The following is a 21692-nucleotide window of genomic DNA, read 5'->3' on the forward strand; positions in this document are numbered from 1 at the left end:
ATTGTAACATGTACTGGAGCTCTGGGATGGAAAAGTAGATGGGGGAGGGAAAAGCCTGCATTATATTAATGGAAGTTGACTTCATGATCCATTGGTGTGATGTGACGCTGGGACACACTGTGTGTGTTTGAGTGTTAATGGATCCATGTGCTTGATGAAGTGCGAGTGCAAACAGACACTGATGCTAATGAGCAAAAAATTAGCATGTGAAGATGATGCAAGCAGCGTGTGCAGGTCAGAAGCGCTGGATTTACTGCCGCTTAACAGTCAGTCAACATGTAATGCAACATCCATCATGTTCAACAAAGCCATTTCTGCACCAACGGAATTGTAAAACCAGTAATTCCCCAAGCCATTGTTTGGACGAAGGGGTCCAGTTGGCCATACTCTGAACTACACTATTCTGGGGGCAAAAAAAAATATTGTTCCATTGATGGCCCTTGAGTGTAAAAGTGTAATAGGCTGTAATAAACACTACACCAGAGTTATGAAATACATAATTACATATTGTCTGAAATATATATTTTATATAAAATTATTTTATTTTAGCCACTGCTTTACTGAGTATTTAAAAAAAACACAACTTCATGTTTTATCTCACAATTCATTTTCACGCCGTTGATCTTTGTGAGCGTGTGTTATGAGATCTGAGCATTATCAGAACTGGCCTGGAGCTCAGAAAGCTAATTAGAGAAACTCTTTGATGAGCTATAAGTCAATTATCATGTGACTTCCCCCTGCATTATCATATAAATGCCCAAAGGTCCTCATGCAACTATTTACATTGAATGAGAAATCCATTGCTCCAGATCTCGGCTCAGCCATGCATTTCGTGTTATCGACATACAAGCCAAAGTGAGTTAGAAACTGGACAAGTGGTGTCCTCAGCATATCTGTGCACAACCAGCTGCACCTGCTTGTGATGAAGGGCATCTTTCCTTCTTTCCACTGGGAACATGAGCATGGTTGAGGGTGCACGTAGCCAGCTGTATTCCTAAGGGTGTGCCAGGCCCCATCCACTCCCTAATACAACACACTGCCATCCATCATTGTGACAGCCAGACCTCCTCCATGATCAGACAGAGATGAGAGGACGATCAGAGGTGTTCTGCGCTTTGTACAAAGGCAGGACAGCGCAGAACACCTCTGATCAACACTGCACGTCAGACATTTTGTTGGACAACAGTCGGACTAACACATTATCACAATGCATCATATACCCAAATGTTCCATATACAGTATGATTGATTTTTATTAAACAAATTTTAGTGTTACTTTTCCTTTTTTTTCCAGTGGGTATCTAAAATTAAACTGCTTTTAATTGTAAAATCAGTGCAGTTGTCAATAAGGATCAGTACTCTGTGTCAATACAGATGTCAGCATGTGACTGTTTGTCATTGTATATTCTAGTGCAGGGGTGTTTTCTTTTCCTTTTTTTTTTTTTTTTTTTACCTTAGAGACCCATAGAGAGTGCTTGCCAATTTTTGGTCACTTGAATGACACATGTATGTGTATGTATTTGCCATGGCATCATTTCTCATTTTAATTTAACTTGATATAAAAAAAATAAATAAAAAAAAACTGAAATAAACGTATAAAAAATTAATGCACATATATAAAAATAATAATAAAAATTACAAAACAAGAAAAATGACTAAAAGTGTAGTTACATTGAAAATCTAAATCAAATCAAAATGAAGTGCATGAAATGTAATCATTTCATTTAGAAGAGGCTTTTAGATTTCATATAGGGGCTATGAACTCTCACAGAACGCAATTTACCATTCCACTGCTCTACTTTTCCATTGTTTTTCAATGTAAACTCGCTAGACGGATGTCTTTAACCGTTGCGCTCGGGTCTCGCGTCTTTTGCAGCATCTCGCGCATGATACCGCGTTCTACAAATGCAGCGCTCGAGTTAAATTCAGTGTCTTCAGTGTCACATGATTCTTCAGAATTCATTCTAATATGATGATTTGCTGCTCAAGAAGCATTTATTATTATTATTATCAGTGTTGTGCTGCTTAATATTTTTGTGGAAACTGTGATACACTTCCATTCAAAAGTTTGGGGTAAGTAACAAACAAACTATGAATTGACAAGCTATTCGACTTGGTCAGTGTATCATAAAGGAACATCTCCATGTGATGGTCAGGTCTATCACTGCGCATTGACACTCATCATTAATTAGCCTGCCTGAATTGTAAGTGTTGCAGTGCCACACATTGTGCCCACACAGCACCCACACCTCCCTCTCTCACCAATCCAGCACGAGTCCAGCTCTGATCAGCCTGGAGCTAATTATAGGCCATGTGAATGTGCAGGTTACAGCAACAGTGTGGGCTATCGCAAGGCTGTTAATTACATCATTAATCCAGTAGCCCTAGAGGCCGTACGCATTGGCCGACCCTAAACAGATGGATGTAGTGAGGGAAAATATGAAAGCTGGCTTCATTTGTTGTTCATATCTGTGAAAGAAATGGATCATGGCACCTCTAACCAAAGCCGTTACCTTCATATTAAAACGCTGTCTCCTAAACTTAATGTCATGTACCTGTGTTAACGCTCTCATACCTTTAATTAAATGTGTGGCCATTTGCCCACTAGCAGAAACTATGGTTTCCAGTGTGGGCCCATGCTAAGTGATGGATGTCTCAGCACACAGTCAGACCAATGTGTGCTCACCCAGCCAGTCAATATGCTTTTTAATCTCCTGTGTTTTCCAAGAGGGTTCGAGCACGAGAGGGCATTATGCGGCTAAAAAGGGTCATTTTGATAGCTAATTATAGGGCAGGTGTCTGACACCGGGCCAGGGCCAAGTTCTCTGCTCTCACCCTGTTTCCCATCCTCCTCTCTGAAGCCATGACTCAGGCCACCTGTCGTAATTTAATTTACTCTAGTGTCAGAAGGTCATGCTCTATTTAATAGAGGTTCTTCAGTCTTCAGGAGGCTGATTTGTTTTTTTGGGGGGAGCAATTTGCAGTGCTTACAAGTTTAATATAATTACATGGCTCTCTGGAATAATTGATTGGTCAAAGGTGGCATTCTGCTGTCAAATATTTTATATAATAATAACTAAACTGTATATTCTGCTCAGCAACCAATCTCATACACTGCCTCTCTTATTACTCTGTGGTTTCTTTTTCTTTCATAATAATATCATGTAAGAACTGCGTAAAATAACGTTTTAATAACTAATTCATGACTATTTATTTATCTTGTAAGTAGCTGTATAAGCAGGCTAATGTACAGTACAGCCAGCTGGTTATGATTGCATAATAAGCCTCATCAGGAAGATGATCACTGATGTCTGTAATGACTTTATATTATCCCTAACATAAGTGCTGGCAACATGAGGACAATAATAACAAGCTTAAAATGAAAATCTAGGCATGAATTCTGTTCTCGGATGTGTGCGGTTTGATCACAGTGGTTTTCAGTGGTTGTGTCAGACTAGTTACTAATTTGATCCACTCTCAATAGACTGCTGATCCAGGCGGGCATCGATATCAACAGGCAGACCAAAGCGGGCACTGCCCTCCACGAGGCCGCACTGTGTGGGAAGACTGACGTAGTGCGCCTCCTGCTGGATGTAAGTAGAAAGAGATAGAGCAACTTTATTGATCCCTGAAGGGAATTTAGTGCACAATAGCAGCCTAATAAAATAACATCACTAATTTATAGTTGTCAGTAAGCACCAATGTTAATTTACTGATGGATTTACCCACACTGTTTGTGATAACATTGATTTGTAATAAAGTATTAATAGTATACCTGACTGTTATACCTCAGTTACATAATAGTCTTAATCCAACTCCGCTAGTGAACAGTCCACTTATTTAGTCTTTTCTAGTTCGTTTGTATGATATGGTGGTTTCCTGCAGATTTGGCCTGTTAGGTGGTCTATTTTTTTTAAACTAGTCCACCACCTGAAAAGGTTGGATATCCACTGCCCTATCCCCCCAACACTATACATTGAATTACTTTGAATAGTGAATTGTTTAGAAGTGGCTAGAGTTTTCAGTCTATATACCCTCTTATCTAAATGGTAAGTAAAAAGATCAAACTTTTATGAACATTGAGAAACATTTCTACCATGTTAGTCAATTGGATCCCAAGCATTATCTAATATTGCTTTAACCTTCTCCCTACAGAGTGGCATCAATGCAGCAGTGAGAAACACATTCAGCCAGACAGCGCTGGATATCGTCTATCAGTTCACTGCTACACAGGCCAGCCGGGAAATCAAGCAGATGCTACGAGGTAAGAAAATGGGATGGCAATAAAACCGAAGAATTTTTTGACATTTTTTAATATACATCACATATATTCATGTATATATGTTTATTAGTGATGTGTAGTAGATTATGCAGTTTTATGTCTACTTATCTCTGTGCAGATGCCTCAGCAGCCTTGCAGGTCAGGGCCCTGAAGGACTACTGCAACAATTACGACCTGACAAGCCTCAACATAAAGGCTGGAGACGTTATCACGGTAATTTTCATAAGACTTGCTCTAAATCAATTCAGAACCTTTGAAAACAGTTCATTTAAACAGTTTGTTTTACTCTCATGTATTATATACATTTCAAACAGTGTTAAATATGCTGACTATTTTAAAAATTCACAATGTTTGTTTTAATTTTGGTTTACATTATAAATTCTACATTAATCCTTTGTAATCATAGTAGTTAGTTCAGTGTACTTTCAGAATTTCTCAACAGAGGGCACTGTTGCCTGTGTTTTTCCTCAGACCGTCAAAAATAATTTAGACACACATCAGCTCCTTCCCAGAGAAAATATATATTTTTTTTGCTCTATATACAGTATATTTGGAATGATCTAATTTCCTTTACCTCAGAAATTATCCAGGGTTCAGCACAAAGTTTTGAAGTCACAGAAATCACAGAACTGCCCCAAATATTTAAATGTCTTACCTATACTATCATTTATCGACATACTATCGTTTTATTCTAGGCTTGTTTAGTTAAGTTTTTATATGGTTTGAAAAATGCCCTCACAAAGATAAAACATAAAATAAATAAATAAATTGAAAAACAATTCCAAATATTGCCATATACATGATATATACACTACTAAAATTATTTTAAAGAAATTCAAACTTTTATTCAGCATGGACACATTAAATTGATAAAAAGAGATTTCTATTTTAGTAGAAATTTTAATGGAAATTCAAAGTCAAATCAGTTATTTTACATTGTAATCATATTTTACAATATTACTTTTACTGTGTCTTTGATTAAAGAAATGCAGCCTTGGTGAGAATAAGAGACTTCTTTCAAAAACATCTTACCGACTTCAAACTTTTGAACGGTATAGTGTATAAAATAAAAATAATTTACATTATATAATAATTTCTGCCACTGGTTAATGCCGCCTCATAAACATAAGACTTTAAATGAATTCATTTAATTTTGACATTACAAAGTATTAAAAGTGCCCAGACAATGCATATTGCCATTATAGATGATGGATGATTATGATTCATTACTCTGTAGGTTCTGGAGCAACATTCAGATGGGAGGTGGAAGGGCTGCATCCATGATAACCGCACAGGGAATGACAGAGTGGGCTACTTCCCCTCCAGCATAGTGGAGGTGATCAGTAAGAGGCCTGGGGCTGTGGGTAAGAGACGACAACGGGCGGGTCAGTGCTGCCTCTCACACTCACAGATGCATAAGTGATGCTGCTGAACTCGCATGACCCTGATTCTGTTTACAGCCAGCTGTTCATGATGCTCATGTGCACTGGATTGAGAGCCAGACAGGGCCATCTGCTTTTGTGGCAACAAAAACAGGGCAAATGTAGAGCTCTTTTCTCATCTCGTAATGTTGTAGTTCATGCTGTCAGGGAAAAAAAAGCTGGTCATTAATAGTACCTTAAAAATAGTGGCCTTGCCTCCATCCATCGATTGACAGAACAGCAGATCTGTGTTGGATTTTCACAAAACTCTTACCCACTTACTTCGACACTCAAACATTGGTCAGTGTTGCGCTCACTATATAGCAAATAACAGTCCATTTTTTTTCACTGTTATTTTTTCATTGATGGAACATACAGTGTCACCAGATAAATATTAGTGTGGGGGACATCTAGATCTTAGTTCACATTGGCCAATAAGTACCTCTTCATCCGTGCTGGAGAACGGATGAGAGAAGAGAGGAGAAGAGACGAGACGAGACGAGACACCTGATATTAAATAGATATTTAGATTGTCACTCATTGGAAGAATCATTGGGCAACAGAACACTCTTTTGTGCACTCATCCAGATGCATATGATCCATCCAGTGCGCTCTTTCCATTCAATGGGTTTATGTCCGGTTGATATCTCAGCAGGGGTCTAATCTGTGTGTTCATTGTGTCTCATGCTTCACTAAGTATCCATGTCTGTGTCTCTGCATCTGCTGCTCGGTCTCCATCCACATTTTTGTGCGCCTTTTAGAACTCCTTTCTTTTAGTGCCATTTTTACTGAAATTGCAGTTTTTATGAAAATAAAAAACATTGTTGATATGAATGTAATTAGTGAAGGAGGACAACTATCTCAAACAAGCCCTGCTGTGCTCATACAGTAGCAAACATAAATGGTCAAATTACACACTCGCACACCCACCCTCCCACACACAGACTGACTGAAAAGAGTCACGCTTACTAAACTTCTCATTTGAGAGGGTAGCTCTACAGTATTTCTCCTCAGGCACTTACAGAGACAAGTATTTGTGTTTTACTACAAGCACCAGCTCATTTCATTTCACTAACCTTGCATTTCCACACATCAACTCTATTTCAAATATATGTATATTATAAAAATATCATTCATCCTTGAAGAAATAGTTATAGCCATTTCACTCCATTCTCACACTAAACAGCTCGAAGTGAAAAACAAGCGTTTTCTTCCTTTTAATTTGTCTTTTATTGTTTTTCCGTTTTGAATTTTGTGATTGGTTGTGATTTTTGTGTTGGGTTAATTTGCTTTCCCTCTCTTATGTGTAATTGTTTTGTTTGTTGTGGTGGTGGTGGTTGCTGTGTTGTCGTATCTAGGTTCATGGAGTACAGTCACTTGTACCCAACAGTATCAAAAGATACAACTCTGTGCGCCGGTGTGCGGCCCCGTGTCGCCCGCCGTTGCCATGGTGAATGGGGACTCGTATCATGAGATTCATATCCTGCCGCCTCCTCCACCTCCGCCACCACATTCCCATCTGCCACTTTTCACTTCCTTTGGCTATAACAGGTCCCCAAACACCTCAGGAGAGCCGCACAGTGGACAAGGTACAGATCCCCTAATCTGTCTCCACTGTATTATTATTATTATTTATTATTATTATTGTTGTTATTATTATTCACAAAGCTTTAAGGAATGTGTTAAATTACAGTATTTTTCATTTAAATAGTCTGAATACAAACAATGATCAATTAGTTCCACTAATTCCTTAAAGTTTTCTGAAATTATTTTCCTGAAAATTATTATTTCTGAGCTTTACATTTAATTTAAAATTAAACACATTTAATTTTATTTTCTGACATTATTTTGGTTGTTGATTTTTTTTTAGAGGCCAAGAATGATCAAGATTTGGCTAGTAAGTTCTTTTAACCAGCACAAAAGAGGTTCATGGGCCTCTCTTTGTTGAAGCTGTTATCTCTCCTCTTTTACCCCTAAATTTTCCCTGATCTTGGTGCTATATTTTCCCTCTCTGTGATGACCACACTTTGGATTCGCTCCACTGCCCCTTTCAACCATTCACTCGTACACGTGACCAATAGGGAATGCGCAGCCAGCCTCTCACCCCTCCATACCTGCATCTCTGCACAGCCATTTGTCTGTCACTGAACATCTGTCTGTTTCAACTCTCCTTCGTCTCAACTCTACTGATCTGTCCATTCATACTAACTCTGATCCTTTCAGTGATGTGTATCAAACCAAACTTTGATATTGGTACGGAGCACGGAGATATTCTTATGTTCTCTGGATTACCGTAAATTGTAATATAAATATGTCTGTTTTAGTTGTAAATGATCAGTAATAATCAGGCCCACATGGAATCTGTGCCCAGCAGAATTTGAATGGTGGACATGGCAAAATATTTTGACTAATCTATTTTATTTCCTGCTCACTTCCTGTAAAATGTTGAAATCCATTCTGAAGAATTATGCTGATTTTCTCTTAAAAACAGCAAAACAAATCTGCACATTCTGTCTGGGCCAGGGAATCGTAAAACAAACATAAAGGGACAGTTAAAATTCTGTCATAATTTTCTCACCATTATGTTGTTCCAGTTTTTTCTTCTGTGGAACATTAAAAAAATATGTAAGTAGAAAAAAATGAAAGTCAGTGGAGTCCAAAACAACTCGTTCATTGTATGGACAAAAACAGTTTTAGAAAAATATCTTATTTTGTGTTCACAAAAGAAAATCACACAGTTTTGTAACAACAGGGGGCTGAAAAAATTATGGCAGATTAGGTGAATTATTCCTTTAACAACATAATAGTCTGGTGAGACTGTCTCTCTTCAGTGATTAGAGACCATTGCCATAAGATGTTATTGCATTTATTTGTATTTAAACACATTTACGTACACTTGTGGTTTGATGTCTTTGGAGTCCCTAATGAACTATGCTCCTGTAATGCACTGCAACTCCTCTTATTGTTAAACCTATTTACATATATAATCATATATCTCTGTATATATTATATATGTTTTACCTATGTGTATGTGTAAATCAAGGCATATATATATGTATATACACATATATACAGTACATGTTTCTTCTTATATATTTCATGTACCTCTGTATATAAATGTTCATATATATTTGTGTTAGATATACAGTATATATATATGCGTGATTGCCTTGTGTGTGTGTGTTTGAAAGAGAGAGAATGAGGTTTGTGGTCAAACAGACTGCTAAAGCACATACATACAGTATAGTTAAGATTTCCTCTTGCCTGACCTGTCCAGAAAACCTCTGATCCCGGGCAGGTGGCCAAGCCAGGGCGCAGTTAATGGTGGTTTCTGTGTTAAAGGTTCTCGCGGCTCAGACTCCAGTCCACATGGCTCACCCACCCCAGCCGGTGGTCCCCAGGGCGGCAGCAGCGAAGAGATCTGGGTGCTGCGCAAGCCTGTGGCAGGTAACAGCAGGACTGCCCCTTCCTCGTCCTCCTCTTCCTCTTCTCTCATGACTCCTCCTACTTTGCCACGCTCCTGGTGCAGCTGCTGTACGCCTGACCTCAGAAACCTCCTCAGTTGCAGGCGTGTAGGCGCATCGAAAGGCTCTCATTCGCTCTGTTACAGTAACATCCGTGGAATCGTTCCCTCAAGAGCACACGTAGAGACAATCCACAGATGTGTCTGTAGCCCTGTGGCAAACTGCATTTTCAATGAATGCAGTGTGGGCTTGAGTGTGTTTGTATTAGTGACTATGCTAACATGTCTTGTGTCCATCAATCACCTGGTCTTTCACCATTGTTATGTAAGTCTCTGTCATCCCGTGTATCAGATCAGTGCATTGCAGAGGGGGAGTTCATAGTGGTGTGATTGGAGCAAACGTGATGGTATGGTCCAATGGGGCTGACTGTGTTTGTGTATGTGTTTGCTGGGGGCTTGTTGTTCCAGGTGGAGACCGCAGCAGTGTGGGCAGTTCAGGGAGTGTGGCCAGTGCCCGATCCTCTGGTAGTGGACAAAGCGCAGGCAGCAGCAATATCCTTCACGCTCAGGCGGAGGGAGTTAAGGTGAGCTATCTGACATGCAAAGTGACTCAACTTCAAATGTGGTTTGAGAAGATACCTGAAAGAATTTGTTCATTTTGTTATTTGTTGTTTGTCATTCATTTTAAAGGCCTCTCATCTATTGCCAGTATTACTAGATTTATTACAATCTCTGGAAAAAAAACAGGTCATAACATCCTAAGATGAACAGCCTTGTCAAGTTTAGTTGTGTTTTGGAATTTTACCAGCTCAGCCAAGGTCATCTACAAGCCCTAACCAGCCCAAGATGATCTACAAGGCCAACCTTGAGCCCAGTTCCTGGTAGTCCACCTGAACCATCTTGAATGGATTACAAAAACATAAATAATGAGCTTCAGCTCCAGCTAGAAAACATTTAAAACCAGCTACCATCTAGTCTTCCAGACCAAATAAGGTGGATCAAGATGATTTACAAGGTCGACCTTGACCCTTACAAGCTAGCAGTCCAACTAAACCTGCTTGGACCATCTAATCACCTTAAAAGACCTCCCAACAAACAAATCTACCAGCCCCAACCAGGTTGACCAAGATGGTTCATGAGGTCGACCTTAACCCCATTAGCTGGCAGTCCACCTAAATCAGCTTGGACCTGAACAATAAATAATCAGCTTTAACCAGCTACCTTGAGGAGATGGTTTTAGCTGAATTTTCCAGCAGGACCTTTAATACGTCAGAGAAGAACCTGTTACTCGGTCTCACAAAGCTTTGTTCTTCAATAAGGGGGTGCACTTGAGGTCCAATTTGCATAGTCTGCATTGATATTTGTATGTTATTTCTTGATCTGATGAGCTTTGTTTATCCTGTAGCTTCTGGCCACGGTTTTGTCACAGTCTGCTAAAGCTAAAGAACACCTGCTGGAGCAGACAAAGTCTTTGGAACACCCTTCTCATGCTTCCAGCAACAAGGGTTAGTGGGAATTTCAAATGACTCTTCTGAAAAGATTTCATATGAGAGTATCTTGTCACAAAGAAGTCTCTCCATCCAAAATGTTTTTTGTTTTTTGAACAAATTAGAGACTTGGCTCCTTTTTTGTGCCAGATGGTTGCACTAATTGCTGTGGGTGGGAGCATCACAAAGATCTGATTGGCTAAAGGAGTAGTTAGTCAAAAAACATAACAGGGATTGGTTGTGTAATAGCAATGCTCCAATGTGTATGAATGATCTCATGGTCCTTCTAGGATCTTCCTCACGCAGTCAGAGTTTGTCAAGCTGTCCACTCCATGAGCAGCCGTATGGGGAGGCGGTGTCCCAGAGGAAAGGGGAGGCGTTGCCTGAGGGGAAGGTAAGGAGACTCCTACTCAAAACACACTGTCCTGTTACCTCTCCTCAAACAAGCATACACTCTCTCAGACACACACATACATATAGATGCACTGGCACATCCAGGATGCTTTCCCAGCACTTCCTCTCACAGCTGGCCTCATCGGTATTACGCGCTCTCGGTTGTCGTCAGGACACGGTGAGTGGGCTTTTCCGCAGGCTTCCTTGCACGTTGTCCTCAGCTTCAGGCTTCTATCAGCCGCTCTGTCTGATACTGCTGTCTAATATTGACAGCGATTCCTTTCACTGTGATCTTTTCTGATCATTCATTTCATTTTCTTTGCTACATTTTAAAGTCCATTCCAAATTATTTTTTGCCTTATTTTCAGTAATTTTCACCTTTTGATTTCTTTTCAGAGAGTACCCAACAATGTAGACGTGTGATTTAAATGTGGAGTGATATGGTAATTGAGGCAGGATCAAGATTTAGTCTGTCTATATTGAGACATGAAGAACAGTTATAGGGATAGCTATAGGGAAAATGAGATTATTACACTGATATTTTTTTAGACAATTTTTATTTTTTAACACAATACCAACAAAATATGACACAATATAGGTATTATTTATCCTTTATCTCATTAAATGAGATTGTATGTTGCAAATTGGTAATGCATAACTGACCCTCGCAGTTTTTGATGTCATTTTTACACTCAGCTGATATCAGAAATTCCACCATTTAGTCATATAACAGAGAAATGTGGCTGCCATATCTTTCCCAGCAGGACTTTTGAGCTGCTGAGTAGAGCTGCTCCATGCTGGACTTGTGGACTAAGGGCCATCTGTTCAAAACAGCCCTATTTTCTCTGCTGCCCAACTCCCTTTTTGCCTCCCCTACACAGAGTTACAGTACATCCTCCTACATCCAGGAAAGTGGCATTCAAAGCAGAAACTGTATGAACCACTACTTTTTAAAAGCTGAACTCTTTGGTTCAGAAAGGAGAGTCCTTATTTGCTAAAGCTTTGTCCCCTGTTGCCAGAGCAGGTTCCTGGAGCAAGAGCAGTAATACTGGACTAAGAGCATTAAGTCCAATTTAATACAAAAAAAGTAGGGTGGACTTTTTAATTATTTAGGAACTTATAAAGTTTAGTGAAGCTGTGACATTGGTCATTGGCTCATTTGTTGGCCTGGGGTCTGGTCCACCTTCAGCCACGGGACCCAAACAGTGATAGACTACCACCTATCTTCTCTTCTAGAGCTCAGAGGCTGTTATCGAATGGCTGAGTGAATTTCAGCTGCAGGTCTACGCTTCAAACTTCATCAGCGCCGGCTATGACATTCCTACAATTAGCCGAATGACCCCAGAGGTAAGAGTTGTCCCCCCCCCCCACCTCCTTAAACCACCCTAAACTATTTACGTCACTCCCCTCTTCCCTAAATGTAACACTCACAGACCCACCCAAAGCACAGAAAAGAAGCAGTCAGAAGATAAAAACGAATCAACCAACAAACTCTCCTTGGATTTTGAAGTGAAATGGCTTGCAATGAGTCTGTACTGAAGCACATAAAGCCATGGGCATGGCTCACACAGGCTTTATGAGACTCGTGGCAAAGGATGGAAATATCTCACCCAGAAAACCCCCCAGACATTGTTGCCATTGTGGTTATCAAATGTGTTTCCTATTATGTTATGTTGGTATCATGATGACCCACATAATAACTTAAGCATATGTACATGCTCTTGTGAGCTATGTATTTATGTGCATATAATTAAAATTAAAGCATTTAATCAAATGCTTTTTTCATTTGCAAATATTTTACAATTAAAGGTAATTTCATGAATTTTCATTATGGAGTGCAAATCTTTTACTAAATTGAACTAAACTAAATTGTTACTAAAACTGAAATTAGTATTCGAGCAATTAGAATTCCTGGAAGCAAACTCGTCTACCATACTAAATTACATTAAACCACTGCCTTCATGAGATTTACATATTATTATTGCTGAAAGCAGAATTAACAGGGGTATTTTGTTGAAACACCATGGACATGCTCAATTAGGATATGTTTATATGATTATGTTTGGGGTACTCTGAAAAGGCTTCTTTTCCTCACTTGCTCCTCACTTGCTCCTGGTATTATTTTATTATTTTCCCTTTCCCATTTTTTTCATCAGCTTCTATCATCTTTTTTGTGTATATGTAATGTAATGTTCATAGAATATGCGCCACTTGGTTTAGTGTGTATGTGTGTACAAAGGTCTTGGGGTTCTTGAACGTGCTTGGTTACAGATCTGATGGTTTCTGGGACTCCTATATGTATTTTCAGGATTTAACAGCTATTGGAGTAACCAAACCAGGACATCGAAAGAAGATGACCTCAGAGATAAATAAGCTCAGTGTTAATGAGTGGCTGCCTGACCAAAAACCGGTGAGTTTAACAAGTGCAGACACAAACACAAACACACAGACAACATTGGGTTTCCATGTTTTATGGGAACTTTCCATAGACGTAATGATTTTTATACAGTACCTGTACAATCTGTATAGATACCCTAACCCTAAACACAACCCTCACAAAAAATGTCCTGCATTTTAACATTTTCAAAATAAATAGTTTAGGATGATTTAAAAGCTGTTTTCCTAATGGGGACCAAAAAATGTCCCCAAAAGATATAACATTTCTGGTATTACTATTTTGTCCCCAAAACGTAGGAATACCTGAACATACACACGCATCCAGATGTAATTTGTCTTTATTTGTATTTAATCTGTAGGCGAATCTTGGAGAATGGTTATCCATGATTGGGTTGAGCCAATATCACCAAATTTTAGTCAAAAATGGCTACGAGAACATTGACTTTATCACTGACATTACATGGGAGGACCTTCAGGAGATTGGCATTACAAAACTTGGTAAGATAGACAGTGGACTGGGATCCATAATCTTTAAGTACTTCAAAATGATTACACGTAAAACTTCTCTTTTTTTACCAAACTGCATAGGCCATGTTGGTTTACAGTACTTCTCTAACCAAATTTGCTTAGGACACCAGAAGAAGCTTATGCTTGCAGTGAAGAAGCTGGCAGAGATCCAGAAGGCCTCTGATGGTCGTAACGCATTGCGTAAAAAGCCCCCAGCCGCTCAGGAGGTGATGGCAATTGAGAGCCCACCCCATGACAGCGGAGAGTGTATGTCTCCTAAAATGAGCACTTTCCAGGACAGTGAACTGAGCGGGGAGTTACAGGCAGCTCTTAAACACCCTGCTGATGTGCAGGACGGCACAGAGGTGAGAACCAACAGTGGTCCGGGAGCACAGCACCGAGCCCGCAGTCTGCATGAGAACAGCATGAATAAGAGCCGAGACACAGAAGAGCCTAGCGGGCCACCCAGAAAGGAGGCACGTACCATGCGCCAGAGCAGCCAAGGAGGCCAGAGAAGTGTCTCATCGGCGCAGCCAAAACCACGTCAGTCTTATCCCCAAGGTGCAGGACCACCCTATACTCCACCACAAACACCCACCAAAATGAAGCCGCCCGCCTCACAAACGGTGAGCAACCCACCGGGTAAACCAAAACCTAGTCCTCAGCTGCTCCAGCAGACAGAGAAGCCCATGACACCTCGTGCTCACCCCCAATCCCCCACTCAAATGTCCCATCCACACCCAGCTGCCCAGCCTGTGGAAACCATGGAAGCTGCACCCCAAGGAGCTGCTGTCTCAGTGCCACTCCTGTGCCTGCCACCAGATGGAGACGAAGCTTGCGATGAGTATGGTCTGCCTAAGAAACGTGCCCACAGCCTGAATCGATATGCTGTGTCTGATGGTGAGCAGGAGCGCGACGAACTGAATGTGACAGATTCAGGAGGAAAGTATGCCACAGTACAGCACCGGGTGGGTCGCAGCAACTCAATGAAAGGGCAGGCAGAGAAGAATGTCAACCGAAGCCAGTCCTTTGCACTCAGGCAGAAGAAGAAAGGTCCTCCTCCACCTCCCCCTAAACGCTCTAGTTCGGCTATCTCAAGCTCCAGCAGTAATCTGGCTGAAGTGCCCAAGGAGACAAGCAGTGGACCTCTTTTGGATGTTCCCTATCAACCACAAAGACGTGCTAGTGACCTGGGTGGCACTGTAGACACAGGCAGTGCAGGAACTGTAAGGAGCATTGCGGCCATGTTGGAAATGTCCTCTATTGGTGGGGGTGCCAAGGGTCTTGCTTCACAGAAATCTGGAGGTCACTATCTGCAGGTAAGGTGATTGTCAGTACCCCCTTGGGATGATACTCAGCATTTTTCATAAAAATGTCTGTTAGCAAAATCTGTCATAGTTAAAACATGGTTGTTTCTCTACAGGTGGGTTCTGCTGGAACAAAGCAGCGTGATGCCATTGGACTGGATGGGGAAGTAGTGAACCGCCGCAGGACCATTAGTGGTCCTGTCACTGAGTTAGTAGCAGCTGCTAAGCGAGGACCAGAGCCAGTCCAGGATAAGCAACACACTGAACCCCAGCCAAGCTCTAGTGGGAGTTCAGCAGAGAACCTTCCGTTTGCTGAGGATGGAAACCTTACCATCAAACAAAGACCTAGACAGGGAAAGGATGAGGCTGAGAGGGGCCCAGAAATGTCATACTCTTTACCCCAGGAAGACCTTTCATGTGTGGATGCCACAGCCTCGCTGAAAAGGAGGGTCCAGAGCACCAAGCAGCAGCCAAATGGCACCAAGTTCCTGCTCACAGAGTCAAATACAGTTAAGCGCCGCCCCAAAAGCAAAGACAAAGATGCAGAGGAACAACAGGATGGGCAGATGCACGTACCATATGAGAATGGGACTGGCACTATTAAAAGACGCCCTGTGTCAGAGGTGACCGTTTCAGAGCAGCCCCGGCCACAGGAACATCCTGAGAACTCGCCCCGTCGGGACAGTCCAGACCTGGAAGGCCATGTCACTGAGAGTGCCCCTCGTAAGTCCGTCAAGCCTCCAGTGTCTCCCAAACCTGTCCTGGCCCAGCACATAAAGAAACAAGGACCACCAGCTGCCATCACCAAGAAAGCTCCATTTCCTGGACCAACTGGGGCACCTGGCAGCCCAGGTACTACACAGTGCGGGCCTTTCACTTGCCCTGTCTTTACACAATTATGTGAGTATCCCATAAAGCCTTGTAACGTTTAAACCTTGTTGAATCAAAGTCCGCTCAGTCAGTCTCTCTTCCCGTCTCTCTTCCTATCTCTTTTCTCTTCTATTTACAGTCGAAGGAAAGAAAGTACCTCCTCCGATTTCACCAAAACCTACACCTCCTCCCACAGCTCCCAAACCATCCAAAAATGTTCTGCAGTCATTAAATACGACACCTAATCCCACTCCCACACCCTCTCCAGCAAAGCAGACTGTCACCAGAATGGCCAGTACTGCTTCTGCCCAGACCAACCACCCTGTCAAGGCTACAACCCCACTAGCTTTGAGTGCGCAGACCCCACACACACCTCAGTCTCCTCACACCCCACACACACCTCAGTCTCCTCACACCCCACAGACACCTCAGACACCCCAAACCCCACAGACGCCCCAAACTCCCCCAACCCCTATCCCTACACCCCCACCTGTGAAGCCCCCTCGCTCCTCAATCAGTGGGGTATCCATGGACAGTTCAACTGGATCAGCATGTGTCGCAGGGGTAGTGACAGCAGATGCAATGCACCAGAAGATAGAGGAAACCAGTGCCTCACTGGCTGCGGCCCTGCTGGCAGTAGAAGAGAAGATCAAGGAGGATGGGCAAAAAGAGTGAGTGTCATGAAACATGCAAAAATTGTATGATGTCAGTGACATGATAGACCAGTAGGAATCTAGTCTATGATGGCATCTAGTCTGAGGTTAATATTTCTTTTCCAAGTAGTTACAAATATAATTCAAGTCCTTCAAATCAATTCAGCAGTTTTGAGTCTACATCTGTGGTTATTAAGAAACAGACTTCAAGCAGTTTTCCACCATCGTGCTGAATACAGCGAGTGCCAGAATTGTATAGAAATTATTAGTTATTTTTCTTTTCAAAACTGCCTGTAGCATGTTAGCCAATTTAAACATGAAAAAGCTGAACAGTTGAAGAGGCTTTATATTGGCAAGGCAACTGTGTATTGACGCAATCTATGATTGAGACACCCTGAGGAAACCACCTACCTTTAGTGACAGCGACACCAACTGATCAAATTTGATAACTAAAGGCAGATCTGTTCATAGCTTTTGAATTTATTCTCTTTTAAATTCACCACTGGGGGTGTGTTGACCAAATAAATCTATTCAACCTTTGAATTTGCATGTCTTTTTTGACCCCACAACTATTGCTTGCAGCTACATTTTTTCTTATTTTTAAAAGATATTTAAGTGTGTGTTTTGATTCACAGCTCAATGACTGAAAACAAGAGCACAGTGAGCATCCTAGACGACATCGGCAGCATGTTCGATGACCTGGCCGATCAGCTGGATGCCATGCTGGAGTGAAGAGCACAGCATGTGTCTCTGTGGCACAACCTCAGGACCCCGGGAGAGCACAAGGGCACAATGACCAACAACATACCCACCTACCCCTTTCTAGTCCTCATCCCTTGCTCCTCTCACCCCCTATTCTCCTGCTCCTTCCCCATTGTCATGAAACACCCGTCTTCTCCTCTCTCCCTCCGAGTTGGTTTTGCACAAACCCGAGTTGATGTACCTCAGAACTGGGCAGAAGGCCATCCAGGGCTTTAAACATCAAAGACAGAGCAGAGGGTGGAGAGGCAGAGGTTGGGTTTTAATACATAAAGCTCAACTCTCTGTCCATGGAATATCTCTATCTACCATGAGCAATGAGTAGTAAAATAATAATATGAAAACAATAATTGTATATGAAATAATAGTATGGTATGTGTACATTGTAAGCATGAGGAAAGTTTGTATCTATAAAGAAAAAAAATCTCATAGTGAGAGTCATGCATTAGTACAGTTATATATATATATATATATATATATAAATATAAATATTTTATGTTTTTATTTCATGTTCAATGGTACATACAGTGTTGAAACATTAAGAAATCTATAAAGTTTGATGACAGATGTGGATTTTTCTATGACTATAATGAAGTTTTAAAACAAAACAAAAAATAAGGCTGGCTTAAACATCTTGTATGTTTGGCTGTGCTCTGCTGAAGAGTATTGTGGGCTGTGTTGAATGTAGTGACTGAAGTGGCTGTTTCACCCCCTGCTCTGTGCTTGCTCTGGGCTCCCGCTCTGTGCTGCTGCTGTGACCCTTTATGTTTCCATATACTTTTTGCCTGTGTGAACTCATACATTCCTGCTCCTGCACAGCCTTCTTCCTTCACCTTCCCTCTTTTTCTTTGCCCTCATCATGTGCAGTGTCCTGTGTGCCTTAACGTGAGAGGTGACCTCAGTGCTGCTAACACACACAAGCAAACAGGTTCAAGCTGAGATAGGCCCGATGTCCATGTGAGTGGCATTGCCTTGTGGGAAGGGAGGGGCCTGTGTGCTCTGATTTGGCGAGGCGTGACCTCATCCTTGGACATCTCTATGCTTAAGTCATCTGCAGAAAGGGGATACACAGTGTAGGCCTTGAAGTCAAAGTGAATAGCCATTTTACTTCCACGATGTAATGCATTTCCAGGCCATACAGCAAATGCTAGAAAATATACAATGATTCTGTTCTTTGGTGATTTAAAGTAGGTACTGAATACCAAAATAGCTATTTAGCTATTGATTAGCATTATGCAAGTGAAGATCAAGACAAACAAATTTTTCTTAGGAATAAAGTGTCAATGAATTGTTCACAACAAGACCAGGATTGTGCAGTAAGTAAATAGAGTCATGTTGACTTGTACTACACGAGTGACCTGAGAAACACAGGCGAGAACAAGGTACACGGGTCCAGTGACGGTTGGCGGTTTTCGGAAGGTGGGACGTCAGGAAGCACAAAGTGAGAAAGTTGCAAATGTGTGTGTGTGTGAGTGGCATAAAACAGCAATTGAAAAGAAACATGCATGTAAGGTGTTATGGACTGACAGTGTAGTGAACTAACAAGGATTTTGCAAACATTAATGTAGCCTTGATGCTCAGCATTTCCACCCCCTGGTCAGTGAGCTTGGACAGGTGTGTTTCCACTGGAAGCCTGCATGCAGTCTAATCTCAGCACATTGCGCAGTGGCTGTTTAAGGGTGTGAATGTACCATGGTGTGCCTGCTTTGTATTGCATTCCCCCCAGTATCATCCAGACAGACATTTCCTTAATGACCAAAGTAAGAGCACTAGTCCAAGATGCAATTAAGCTTGGGTCCATAACTTATTCTGAAAAACATAGCAGTATCTAGGTTAAACATATTCACTGAGACTCACATTAAGTGACTTTTACAGGGACATATTGAGGGTAGAATGAGTGATGCTTTTACAGTTTGGTCTCTGTGGACATGAGATGTTTCCAGATGCCATGTTCACTCATTCATGGTGAGGGCACAGTTTGCTGTTATGACAGCACCAAACCTCTTGCAAGCCTCTGAATGTCATTATCTCATTGCCAGCAAACTCACAGTCTCTCATTACTTAACCATCTTTGTTGCCATGACAATCTGCCTGCTCATTATTTGAATCGTCACAGTATCAAAATGATCTTAAATGCAATTTAAGAAAGGGCCCAAAGGAAGGGGAACATGAGCAAGAAAAATAGTTGTGTAGGTCCCACAATGCTTTACACACTTTCAGTAGCTCCATATATACTTAATCCCTTCCCCGGTTCTCCAAAAAAAAAAAGAGAAGAAAAAAAGAATATTTGTAATATTTAAGTTATTAACAGAGATTATTATAGATGTTTTCAAAAAGTATTTAATGATGCAGCATCAAGAGGGCTTGTTGATGAAACTGCAAATATTTGAGACAAAAGTGTCTTCTTGGCTCAAAGAGTTTTAAATGAATTGTAAATGGTCATTTTTTTAGAACTCCAGTTTTCTTTTTTAAGGTAACTTTTTGTGATAAGTTTTTTGACTGCCATGTCTTCAGATGAAATAAGTTGTATATTATGCAATGTTACGTTTTTTTTTAAAACATGTATGTGCCTTGCTTTAGTTCTTTTCATTTTGTCTTTCATGTTTGAACAATGTGTAGGGGATATGTGGCCGGTCTCAGCTTTCGTCCACCAGATGTTCAGAATTATATCCCTCTTTGTTGTGGTCTACTCTGTGGACAGAGTGCAGATGTCTGGCATGGGAATGGCTTTTATAAAAGCTTTATCATGCCCATCACTTCAAAGGACTGGGTGTCGATCCAGTGTTAATTGAGTAGTTACAACCCTGTCCCCACTTCTGTGTACTGTATATAGCTGGATGTTTGTCACTGTGAAATCATCCCTTTTTTAAGCTTGATTTCTCCACTTTAAAGTTCTCATTTCTGTCAGTTTCTTATTGTCATGTTTGCTTCTTTTTTTAATACCAGAGAAAAAAGAAAAGAAAAAAAAAAACAATGAAAAATATTGAAATTCTGAAAACACTGAAGTCAGACTTGTTGTTGGTGCAAGATGTTATTTAATAATGAAAGCTGTTTTCAATTCCATCCTATTTGCAGAGACATTAAAAAAAGAAAAGAAATCTGCACTGCTCAGTGTGTGCAGGCTGTATATTGTGTTGATGTTCTGCCATTGACTTGTATGATACCTGCTGTGACTGGCATTGGGAACAGTGGTGTGCTTGCAGTGACTGCATCAACAGCCACCTGCTCTAAATAAACATTATATACAAACACTCTCATAGCCGTCCAATTACTGAAAACCAACAAGGTCAGCTGGAAACTGCTTAACACCAGTGTTTCATTAATTCACGTATATAATACTGAGCACTTGTCAAAAAATTTTTAAATTACAAGCTGGTACCAAAGGGTAATACAACCCTTCACAGATTTATTTGATATAACTGAATATGTATTAAGGACACTAGAGGGAGTCAACGGCACGTTATGTGTGAATTAAAGATAGCGACTGAATATAAAAGACTCATGTACACTCAATACAAGCATTAAAAATCTGTCTTATGTATTTTATACAAGAAACTTATGATAGTTTGCATTTGAACATTTTTAACATCGCATCCTGTCATAAGCTTAATGGAGGGGAAATATGGGAACACTGCTGAAATCGGTTCATTACTTCCATAATTGTCCTATTTGTGTGGAGCTGGATTGAGTAGCTCCATGCCACTAAAAGGCACTGTGATATCCAAAATATCAGCTGTTTTTATGCCTTTTGTCTTAATTTAGCATTGACTTACCTAGTACGCTTCAAATTAAAGGGATAGTTCACCGAAAAATGAAATTTCAATTTACTCGCTTTCTGTGGATATTTTGACAAATTTTGATAACCAAACAGCTTTGGTGCCCATTAACTTGTATGGGGAAAAAAACAAATTTTCTCAAACTAAGATACCATATTAATAATCAATAAAAGAAAATGTCATAGAGGTTTGGAACAGCATGAAAACAGTTTCATTTTTCTTTTTTTTTTTCTTTTTTGGGTGAACTGTCACTTTAAGCTGAGAGGAACTCAACCTCACACTGAACGCAAGATTGTGTTCCCCTCCATTCACCTCATTGTTCCTTCTTAAGTTATCCTAGGATGCTCAGTGATAATGAATTAAGTGCCTTACATTTGA

The 21692-nt window shown here is 40.8% G+C and overlaps 1 protein-coding gene across 22 annotated transcripts in view; it reads left to right on the forward strand.

Moving 5' to 3' along the window:
• caskin1 (CASK interacting protein 1) overlaps positions 1–18865 on the forward strand; it is a 102221-nt gene extending 83356 nt beyond the window's left edge. Inside the window, exons 7-23 of one of the 22 annotated variants that reach the window (XM_079888453.1) lie at positions 3484–3592; positions 4155–4263; positions 4400–4494; positions 5519–5666; positions 7061–7291; positions 7573–7599; positions 9045–9149; positions 9634–9749; positions 10571–10670; positions 10943–11223; positions 12282–12392; positions 13354–13455; positions 13802–13940; positions 14031–15268; positions 15373–16108; positions 16266–16797; positions 17415–18865. In XM_079888453.1, the coding sequence (XP_079744579.1) occupies positions 3484–3592; positions 4155–4263; positions 4400–4494; positions 5519–5666; positions 7061–7291; positions 7573–7599; positions 9045–9149; positions 9634–9749; positions 10571–10670; positions 10943–11223; positions 12282–12392; positions 13354–13455; positions 13802–13940; positions 14031–15268; positions 15373–16108; positions 16266–16797; positions 17415–17511 (4276 nt within the window). In that variant the 3' untranslated portion in view covers positions 17512–18865. Of the gene's footprint in view, positions 1–3483; positions 3593–4154; positions 4264–4399; positions 4495–5518; positions 5667–7060; positions 7292–7572; positions 7600–9044; positions 9150–9633; positions 9750–10570; positions 10671–10942; positions 11224–12281; positions 12393–13353; positions 13456–13801; positions 13941–14030; positions 15269–15372; positions 16157–16265; positions 16798–17414 lie in introns of all 22 variants that reach the window. The other 21 variants (XM_079888435.1, XM_079888451.1, XM_079888456.1 and 18 more) reach the window with 21 other exon arrangements.
• The last annotated feature ends 2827 nt before the right edge of the window (positions 18866–21692 follow it).

The sequence above is a fragment of the Squalius cephalus genome, assembly GCF_949319135.1.
Source record: "Squalius cephalus genome assembly, chromosome: 1".
Classification (NCBI taxonomy): domain Eukaryota; kingdom Metazoa; phylum Chordata; class Actinopteri; order Cypriniformes; family Leuciscidae; genus Squalius; species Squalius cephalus.